General features: G+C 33.3%; 1 protein-coding gene across 1 annotated transcript in view; it reads left to right on the plus strand.

The window, feature by feature from the left end:
- KIAA0368 (KIAA0368 ortholog) overlaps positions 1–11305 on the plus strand; it is a 107371-nt gene that overhangs the window by 11015 nt on the left and 85051 nt on the right. Inside the window, exons 2-6 of the mRNA XM_006900849.1 lie at positions 778–894; positions 2409–2527; positions 3843–3992; positions 7543–7711; positions 9980–10119. Coding sequence (XP_006900911.1) covers positions 781–894; positions 2409–2527; positions 3843–3992; positions 7543–7711; positions 9980–10119 — 692 coding nt within the window. The 5' untranslated portion in view covers positions 778–780. The remainder of the gene's footprint in view (positions 1–777; positions 895–2408; positions 2528–3842; positions 3993–7542; positions 7712–9979; positions 10120–11305) is intronic.

The raw sequence follows: 11305 nt of genomic DNA on the forward strand, positions 1-11305 counted from the left end.
CAGTGGCACCATATAGCATTTGTCCCTTTGTGACTGAGATACCTCAGTCAGCATAATGTCCTCCAGGGTCATCCATTTTGAATAATATTGCATGAGTTCCTTGTTTTTCAATGCAGCATAGTATTCCATTCTTAAAAATTCTTTACTTCAGTAGATCTTCAGAATGCAGTAAAATTTCTCAGCATTGTTCCTGAATCTCTTTTTTTATCTGGACCTTGCTTTTGTCTCTTAACACTTTGTGCTTCAGTCAGATGCAATACACCATGTTCTCTTTAAATCTCTTTACCTTATAGCAGATTTCTGCTTGAAATTAGTTGATTTTCAGGACTTAGTCTTCCCTTTAGTTCTTCTGTGCTTGAAGTCTTTGATCTGACAGCTGCTCACTCTTTTGGAAACCTATAATATCATGTCCGTATCTCTCTCTGCCATTTTCATGATGTTTTGCAATCATTTCTTCATAGATTTTCTTCTTGGAAGCTATGACTTGGTGTGGGCCTGTCTGGATCTCAACTTTAATTAACTGAAATACATTGTAAAAGTTAAATTCACAGTTAAAATCTTTGTACATGGATTCTTGGAATAGTATTTTGAACAAGACTCTGATATTATGTACTTCATTTCTGGGATGTCACATTTGAATCTTAATAAACTGAAAAGAGAACCATGTTTTCAGGTGTTCATTATGTTCATCTGTGAACAAAATTATCTGAGAAAAGAAACAGTTGTCAGTTTTAAGATATGAATGATAACTTAAGTTCATACCTCTCTATATTTTAGGTTATGGAACTGTTGGTCCATCTAAATAAGCGTATAAAAAGTCGCCCCAAAATCCAACTCCCGGTTGAGACACTATTGGTTCAGTACCAAGACCCTGCTGCAGTTTCCTTTGTCACTGTGAGTGTTACCTTGAAATATTTTCTGACTTAAAGTACATTTTCTTTCACTTTATTTATAAGTTTAGAATTTGACTGTAGAATACTTAGAAATGAAATATTTTTTTTTTCTTTAAACAGTACATTTTTTCTACTGAGCAACAAAAAAAGGGAAATGATAGTAACAGTAACAAATGGCTTTTTATTGGGAAAAGAAATGTTGTGAAATTACTTGTCCAGGAATGTTGACGTATAAAAGGAAGATTTGCTCATTAGTAAAATATTATATAAAAACTTAATAGAGATAGTCATGTATTAATTATGAGGATGAATGAAAGGTAAAGTAGTAAAAAGATAAACTGGCAAGATAGAAAAGTTTGTTTTTAGGAAATCAAGATTGCCATTTTCTGATATGTGTATTCAAAATTTATCCTTTTTTAAAAAGTAGAGTATATTAAATAGTGGCTGGTAAGAAGCATTTCTGCTAAGGATTTTGGATCAAGTTATTTGATGCAAATGAAAAAGTAAAAACTTGCTGTTGTGTGATATCAAATGATGCTGTTTTTCTCACCCTTCTGGTTTCTAGCACCGAGATAGACTCTTTTGGTCTTATAACATCTGGGACCACTGACCCTTGGAACCACTTGCTGGCCCAAATGAATTCTCTTTCTTTTTGGGGGGTGGACATGAAGTTCTATTACAAATGTTCCATACTTTAAGTAAAATGGAAAATACTGGGCCACTGAAATATATTTATAGGAATAATGTTATAAAGCTATTGTAAAGTGAAGAGTCCTTTAGGAAAGCAAATTATGTCTTTATTGTATGTGCAGTTCTGTATAAGTGTTTATTAAATTTGCTTTAAATAGGATTTTTTTTCATGGATTATAGTGGCATAAACACTTCCTTAGCATTTAAGTTTCTTTGGTTTATCAGACATTAATGTATTCTTGGAGTAAAAAATTAATAATGTTGCAGTCTGCTAATGTAGTTTTTATGATTGATCAGTTGGGAAATAGTCTAGGATTTAACAGGCTAGTCTTCTAGTTTTCAAGTATTAAGGTAACTTTGGAAGATTGATCCTAATGCAGGCTATATAGAATGTCAGATGATTAGATTACTGTGTATTCAAGTACTTTGGAGGAGATCCTGCTCCCTCACACGACTCACTCTCATTGCCAGAAAGTTGGCTGATCTTCCAGGCTGTATCTCCGCAGGAGATTGCCCATTTTTTCCTTTGGAGTATCTAATGAATTCAAACAGCCAGAAAGATGCCACATTTGAGTTAGCAGTGCAACTCCCTGATGACTATGCTACCAGAGTTCTCTTCCTCATATAATGTCCATCTTAGAGGAAAGATTTTGAGAAAATAGGATTGGAATTCTTTTCTCTAATACAGTCGTAGCTTAAAAAAATAAACAAGTAGAGGATGATTCATGTATATTGAATTCTTATAGTTCTAACTCCTTAAGTTATATATCAGGTTTTCATATTTATTGTATTCTTTTTTCACACTCACTTTTTTTATTGTATTAGAATTTTACTATAATTTATGTTAAGATGGGTTATCCTCGCCTGCCAGTAGAAAAACAATGTGAACTTGCTCCGACACTTCTTACTGCCATGGAAGGGAAGCCTCAGCCACAGCAGGATAGGTATGGTTTTCTCAGTTATCTTCTGTTTATACTGCAGGAGTCAGCAGCTACCTTTCAAGTGTAGTGCCATATATTTGGTTTCACTTGGTCAGATCTGAAGGTCTGAGCTATTTCAATTTACAGATAATTGTATGTTCTGTGGTACCTCACAGTTACTGTTTTGTGGTTGTGATAAAATAATTGATTTGTTTTGATAGATCTATTTATATATATTATATATATATTATTTATATATTATATAATTATTATATATGTTATATATATAAAATACAATATAAAATTTCTTGAAGTAAACACAATTGGAGAGATGTAAAAAAATTAACTTAAGGTAGTATATTTTTGGCATTTATTTTGAAAAGCTAATTTTATATGATTGCAAAATGAAACTTATTAAAAAAAAGCTTGCTTATAGGTGGCTGGAGGGGTGAACAGATTTAGATGATGATACTTCCTTTCTTTATAGGTTTAGCCAGAAGTTCTCATTTCATCACTTTATTGATGAGAATCATTATAATCCATATAAAAATTATGGGGAAAGATAGAGATAAATAATATTTCTAGGTGAGCTCTGGTGGCCTAGTGGCAGGAAACTGCACTGCAATCCCAGAGGTGCACGGTTCAAATCCACCAGATGCTCTGCTGAAGAAGGAGGAACTATCGCCTCCTGTACCAGTCAGATCCAATTTGACGGTACACACATAAAAAGAATAAATAAATAAATAAAAATTAAAAAAAAATATTTCTAGTTCTGTTTTTAGGATTATATTTTTAAAGAAAGAGAATACACATACAAAAGTAATAAGCATTACTAGCACTATTTAAAATTGTTTTCATGTATTTTAAACATAAAAAGGAATAATGAAAAAGAATATTGAAACTTACTTCAATTTAGACAACTTTTAATATTATGTTTGAAATATTAGAATTTTTATTTCTTTAGATTTAGAATAACTTCATTTTAATTAACTGTATAAGGGAAAAGTTTGACAGAAAGGACACATTAGGAAATGAACTTCACCTTGGACTTAATATATAGAACTTTTATGGGAACTCTGCATATTGAGACCATATTACGGACATTTCTTCCCAGATGGTTTTGTAAGTCAGTCAGATTGGCTAAGGGCCAGTTATCAATCAATATAGTGTACTTGGAATAAGAAAGAAATTTAGCTAGTCTCTAGTTAGGACTTTGTAAGTGAAAAGTATTAAAAATGGATGGATCTTACTGAACTACCAGTTTTAGTTTTGTGATTTTTTTGCTTTGCTTTTTTCTTACCTTTTAAAGTAGCTGCAATAAATGTAATTGTTTTTTCAGCTTAATGCATCTTTTAATACCAACCCTTTTTCACATGAAATACCCTGTTGAATCATCAAAATCAGCTTCTCCGTTTAATCTTGCTGAGAAACCAAAGACTGTGCAGCTGCTTTTGGACTTCATGCTAGATGTCCTTCTGATGCCTTATGGGTAAGTTAAACAGTTAAACAATTAAAACTAGCCAAACTTGTTCTGGATTTGTTTTGCCATTTGGTAGTAATATTCTGCATTATTCAGCTTTCTCTTAGAAGTGGATGGATGAGCCTTCACTCTTCAGCTGCCGCTCTGATCTCTTTTGAACTCTGACAATAGTGCTTACTGGCCAGAGTGACTGTTGTGATTTCAGAGTCAGGCTGTCTGAGTTGAAATCTCTCCTTTTCTTTGATTATGATCATTATGATTCTTCTCCCTAACTAGGTGTACATGTAAATTTTCTCTACCTTTTCCTTGTTACCACGATATAAGATTAATTAATTAATTAATTATTTAAGTCTCTAGTGACTTTTTTTAAAAAAAAATTTATTTTTGGTATGTGTGTATTGTCGAATTGGATCCGACTGGTTACAGGAGGAGATTGCCCCTCCATCTCCAGTGAGACATCTGGTGGATTCGAACCCTGCACCTTCAGGATTTCAGTACAGCATCTTGCCACTAGGCCTCCAGAGCTCCTCTAGTGACTAATTTTTAAAAATTATTTTTAATTGCTTTTCATATAATTTACATTGTTTCATTCATCCACATTGTGTTCTATACAGTCTTTAATTTACACTGTTTCATAAACTCATTTATATACAATGTATTTTATATACTTAATTACCATTGATCTATGCCTATTATTACAGTCTTTTCAAGTCCTCATTGACTCTTTCCTATTCCTTCACCCCCTCCACAGTCTGCTCACTAATTTCTGCTATCCTAGTGGTTTCCACCCTTTCCCTTTTCTCACCCCTTTTCACTTCCCCTTTTAGACATATATACACCTCTTATTAGTGTTTCTCTATGGCCATACCACCCTGAACATGTCCAATCTGATCTGATCTAGTTTCTCTTTTGTTTGCTGGATCCTGGATCCATTCCTACTGCCTTTGTAGTTTATTACCATTTTTTATTTTTCCTCATTGGCATTGAAAACTCTTACTATAGAATTTTATTTTTAAAAAATTATGGTGATCAAAATATATGTAAATAGCACAGGATTAAACATTTGTGTGCTAGTGGAGTGGTTTGAATCTATCTGCAGCTCTGTGGGGAACACACCTGTTGTATACTCCCATCTCAGTTATAGCATAGGCTACTTTATGGGACAGTGCTACCCTCTCATAGTGTCACTGTGTATAACAGTAAAACAGATTTAACAAAATTTTGCCATTTTAAAGTTTATAATTCAGTGACTGATTACATATGCAACCATGACTGCTATTTCCAAAAGTTTTTAGTCACCCCAAATGGAAATGTAGACCATTAACTTTTCATTCCTACTCCTTTCAGCTCCGGTGTCTGATAATACAGTTTTGTCTCTGTGCCTTGGCTGTTTTTAAATATTTGGTTTTTTGTTTTTGCTTATTTCACTTGTATTTTCAAGGATTGTTCATGTCATAGATGTGTCAGCATCCCATTTCTCTTTATGGCTGATTAATAGTTCATTGAATGTATATATTGCATTTTGTTGATCTAGTCATCTGTTAATGGGTTATTCCCATCCTTGCCTTTTTGTGAATATTTCAGTGAACACTGATGTATTAAAGTTCCTTTTTAAAAAACACCAGCTCATGCACTAAAATTTGTAGACTATAATTTTCAGCAGTACCTTAATGTATATTATATATACATGCTTTTTTGGTACTCTTAATGTTTTTTTCCTTTTCAATTTTAAGAGAATGCAGTACTTTTTGCTTAGAATATCTTCTCATTTTAAAAAAAGGAAACAAAAAACATCAGACTCTCAAACTATCTAACACTTACTTGTGTGTCTAACAAATTTCCTGGCCTATTATGATTTGGTTGCACTATTTTCTGAATCTTCTGACACTAAACACACAGAGATGCCTATGTTACTACTTTTGTTTTTTTATTAGTTACTACTTTTTTATTGTATCATTGACTTCTGTTTTCAATAGATTGTGAGCGCCTCATAATTAAGGGCAGTCTTACTTATCTTTGGTTCTTGGTGTCATGGCTAGGCTGCCATTAGCCCATTTATTTTCCAGCTTGTCTTGCAGTCAGATAGATTTTCTTAAACTGCTGTGTTCATCTTATTTCTTCCCTGATCAAGAATAGGATCTATGTTGTAAGGTTGACATAAGGGTTTCTAATCACCACACATCGGTACAGACACTGGACAGTGCATGATATATAACTTTCTTATGCTCTCCATTTTGTTTCCCTTTTCCTCCTTTAGTTAGTTTGATTAATTTCATATCTTATTTCTCTGCAGTTTCCTTGCCATCTGATAAATGTTGTCAAGTATCCATATATGGTTGTTATTGTCTCATCTTACTCCTGATTACAAGGACTCAGTCTTATATTTCTTAAATTCCTTTGTCTTGTACTGAGCATGATATTTGCACAATATTAGATGCTCAGTTGATTGATTGACTTGTCACCAGTCTTGCTATAACTTAGAAATAAGTTAAACTCTTCTTGTGTTTTTAAATTAGGTGTGAGCCACATTTGACAATGATGGTTGCTTTGATAAGTAAATCTTGAAATTCATATTTAATTAAGGAACATAATGTATTAAAACAAATGATTCCTCACATTTTTCTTACTAGTAAGAATTTTCTTTGTTGATGTAAAAAATTAAATTAATTCTTTATTTTAAACAGGTGAGTTTAAGAATTGAATCAATAAGGCATATAAATAATATCTAACTATGTTCCAGAAGTGCTTTTTAAAAATTTTATAACAAAATTTTTATTATATAAGTTATTTTAATATACAGTATGATGAGACTCACCAATATAAAATTTAGTTTGAAAGACCTAAATAAAAGTTTGTTTCAAAGTTTTTATCTTATTCATAAGTAATATGTGTTTAATTGGATCAAAATAAATTTATCAGAAATTTTATTTCAATTCTTTAAGAGCTAAAATGAAAAGATATAAACATAAAATGGAAAGGGCTCATGCTCATCTTGTTTGACATTCTCACTTTATGATTTTTTCCTTTTTATTTTTAGGGCTCTTTGTAATAGAAATTCCTCAATATTTCCTAGTTAAAAACTCAACATGCAATGAATCCATGGTAGTTTGTAGAAATACAGTTTATAAATAGGGAATGAACAGTATATATTCATTATTAGTATTGCTGAAGAGAGGTCATTTTAAAGTATATTTAATGTTTTTCTTCATGATAAAAGTTTATTTTATTTCGGGTATTTACTCTTTATTAGAGTAGTATTCTGAAGGAAGTATCGTATAATTGAGTCTTCTGCATACTCATTTAGGGATCTTAGGCCACCAAGTGTTTAAAGAGTTGTGCTTCCAACCCCAAAGCAGGTGGTTTCAATCCATCAGCTGCTTCATGGGAGAAAGATGAAAAGTCTGTTCCTGTTCAAAACCTCTGTTCAAAATCCTCTAAAATCCCACTGGAAAGTCAGCTATGATTTGGTCCCAACTCGATGACAGTGAGAGAGAAAGATATATACTCATTTTGTATTCATGTGTTTTAATAGACGGTTAATACTTTATTTCTTTTTCAGATATGTGTTAAATGAATCCCAGAGTCGCCAGAACTCATCTTCAGCACAGGGTTCATCCTCAAGTAGTGGAGGAAGTTCTGGAATCCCACAGCCTCCTCCAGGAATGAGCTTTTATGCAGCAAAACGAGTTATTGGTGATAATCCATGGACACCTGAACAGTTGGAACAGGTATCACACTCATGACTTGCTCATAGTTGAACTTAACACAGTGCTCTTCCCCTTGTGACGTTCATGAAAGCATATATAATTTAACGCTAGTACATTTAGACTAGTCACTTGTTTGAAAGCAGCAGTTGATGCAATGCATACTTGTCATGATGTCAGGTATTTGTTAAAGCACAATAGAGGGTGGAAATAAGCTTAAGTTTGTCTCAGCCTGCTTACATATTTAAAATATAAACATTTAGAATATTAGGGAACTCTGGTGGCCCATTGGATAAAGAACTGTGCATGTGGTTTGTAGTTTGAATCCTCTACCTGCACTGTTAGAGAAAGGTGGGCATTCTTCTCCCATGTGCTTTACTGTCTCTGAAAACCTGTGGGAGGGTCAGCCATGAGTCAGTTTCCACTCAGTGTAGCACATAATAACAACAGTGTTTCAAAACTGTGAGTATATTTAACTTCTTTCATTTTAAATAAATAGATTTAATAATCATTTAGCTCCTTTGATGCAGTTAAAATATAATTTGTCTGATATTACCCAACTTTTTAGGTTGTACATTTATTGCAACATGAAGCTCTGTATTTCACAAGTGACACTGTGGGGGAAAAGCATGACTCCCTTTTATATATTTTCTTGAAAATTTAAACGTGGGCATTAAGAATGTTATTCTGGATTTAAACAGGACACAGATGTTCTCTGAGCAGCTTTTAAAAATGACTGGTGCTCTGCAGAGAAGGTGTCTCAATGTGTTGGTGTCATCAGGCACCTCAGGGAAGAACAGATGAGATCAGTATGTAATTATATGGAATTCAAGCAAAATGGGTTAGTCACCAATCCTTCCTTTATCTCTCCATGGCAATCTAAATGATTTTGATCCTTTTCTTTTTGGAATATAAGTGCCATTGATAAAAAATGTGTTCCCAGGAGAGGGAAAAGAGGCAGAGGAGGCATTCTTGCCCTTATAAGTTTATAGAATGACTTCTTCAGTAATTTCTTCATATTTTAGGGATAAGTTCCTCCTTGAACAGTTACGTAAGAAAGATAAACAGTAACAGAAACCACTTTTATTGAGTGTATATGATCTTTGTGACGGGCACTCTACTGAGTACTTTAAATACATTGTTTAGTCCTCATAGTAACTCCATAAAGTATAAACATTGCTGGTAAATGGAGCAGAAGGCTTAGACAGGTTAACTAAATTCACCAAGTTCTACACTCTAATAGGCTTTGAACCTTGGTCTGCCCAAAAGCTGAGGACAAAAACTCTAGAGAAATGTTTACAGTTTTGCACTATAATACTTTTTGCTCATAATTTATTAATTTCAAAGGACTCCTTTGTACTTTTTGTCAGTCTCATAATCTCATATTGGAATGAACAGTTGAATACCATGGATGAAAACTGTTTTCTTAAATCTTCCTCAGTAACTGCATAAAATTGAAATTGTATATAAACTAGCTACTATTTTTTTAAACCAGTCTTTTGAGAGATTTCTGTGTTTTTAGTTATCATTGTCTATTTGATAGGTGTTTTTGGGTTCTTGACATCTGTGATTACCCTTTTTTATGACTTAACAGGTTACACATTATAATTGATTTTCTTAAAGATAAAATTTCAGCATTCAGGGTGTTTATTTTATATATCTAGCTGTAGTGAAATTCATCATTATTACACATTATGATAGTCTAAGCAGATTGTCTCTTCCTGCAACAAAATTTCAGTCTGTCAATTAGATTTAATGCTTGTTGAGAATTTCAGTTGCTTTTAAATAGCATGTATTTTAAAATGCATTTTTTGTTTCTCTTATGTGAGAATATAGAGGCTAAGAATGAATATGTTAATAGAAGGGTAAAACTCTATGGAATGTGAGTTGTTTAGTTCCTGTTGAACTACCAGCTTCATGACTTTTAGAGAGATTCTGTAACCTAAATGGAGAGGCTTTGTTACATTGATCTTGGAGTCAAAACTTGTGTTTGAATTCACAATTTGTGACTTAATAACTATGTGTTTTAATCTCTTAATCCCTTAAACTCTTAAGCTGAGGTTTTTCCATATGGAAAATGGATATAATAATATCTCTTTATTAAATTGTGAGATTTAAATTAAATCATGAATATATTTAGTACAGTAAGTGTACATCATGAACCAGAGTAAGAATTGACACTGTTATTAGTATTAATCCTTGGTTTGTGATTAACTTGATTTGCTTAATAATGATTGTGACTAATGTTTGTTTCTTTGACCACTGTTTCTCCTTCCTTTGATTTATCTACAGTGCAAATTGGGTATAGTGAAATTCATAGAGGCTGAACAGGTCCCGGAACTGGAAGCCGTTCTCCACCTGGTGATTGCTTCTAGTGACACTCGTCATAGTGTAGCAACAGCAGCAGACCTGGAATTGAAGAGCAAGCAAAGGTAACTACTTTCCTTTTAAACTTCCGAATTTGAAAAGAAGCTTCTAAAAGGTCATCCAAAAGAGTGGATAGATGATAAACATTGTATTGGAACAGATGGGAGAAAGAATTGTTTAAAAGGAATATATGATTAGACATTGTATGTATGACAGCAGTCTGCAGTAAGAGGTTCATTGCAAAGTGGACTTGGGGAGCTGAAGGGGGAGGGAGGAAAATGCAACAACAAATGAGTGAAAATCCAGCTTTTCTGTAATCTTTCATTAAAATCACAATAAAATTTATTAAGAAGAAAATTTATATAAATTGTCAAATAGGAAATAAAAAAAAATAAAAGGTCACCAAACATAGTTTTTTCCTTTTAGGACTTTGTGTAAAGAGATATTTAATAAAATAAACTCAGGAAACTCTCTACAAAAAAAACAAAACAAAACAAAACTCATACAGTTTGTTAAGGAACAGAATTATGTATAAGACAAAAAAGAAAAGCCGTTTAGAGATGGAATGTAGGACTGGGATGAATTAGGAATATATTAGTAAGAATGGAGATATTACAATGGTAAAGTCTGTTGTCAGGGACATCTCCAGAGACAGAAGAACAACGATGTCAATCTGGAGACTAAGGTGCGCCTGATCCAGGCCATGGTCTTCACAATTACGTGCTATGCATCAGAAAGTTGGACAGTTACTAGGGATGATAGAAGGACAATTGATGCTTTTGAGCTGCGGTGCTGGAGAAGAGTATTGAATATACCCTGGACTGCTAAGAGAACAAACAGGTTTGTCCAGGACAGGGCGAAACCAGGTTCCTCCTTGGAGGTAAGGATTCTGAAGCTCTGTATGACATACTTTGGGCATGTTTCAAGGAGGGACCAGTCCTTAGAGAGGGATATTATGCTTGGGAATGTGGAGGGACAGGAGGGGAAGACCTTCCATGAGATGGATTGACTCAGTGGCTGGGATAACTGAGTTAAGTGGGTTGGAGACTTAAGGTTGGCTCAGGATAGAGCAGGGTTCAGAGCTGTTGTACATAGGATCACTATGGGTTGCTGGCAACTTGGTGGCACATAACAACAAACACAGCTAAAGAAAGGATTGATGTTAAAATAGCATATCACACCCTAGAAATCATTAAATTTTGATCCTTTGCATAATTGGATATTTCTTTTAATAAAGAATATATATATATA

Source organism: Elephantulus edwardii, unplaced genomic scaffold (assembly GCF_000299155.1).
Source record: "Elephantulus edwardii isolate Elephantulus edwardi_28Jun2011 unplaced genomic scaffold, EleEdw1.0 scaffold00297, whole genome shotgun sequence".
In the NCBI taxonomy this organism is placed as follows: Eukaryota; Metazoa; Chordata; class Mammalia; order Macroscelidea; family Macroscelididae; genus Elephantulus; species Elephantulus edwardii.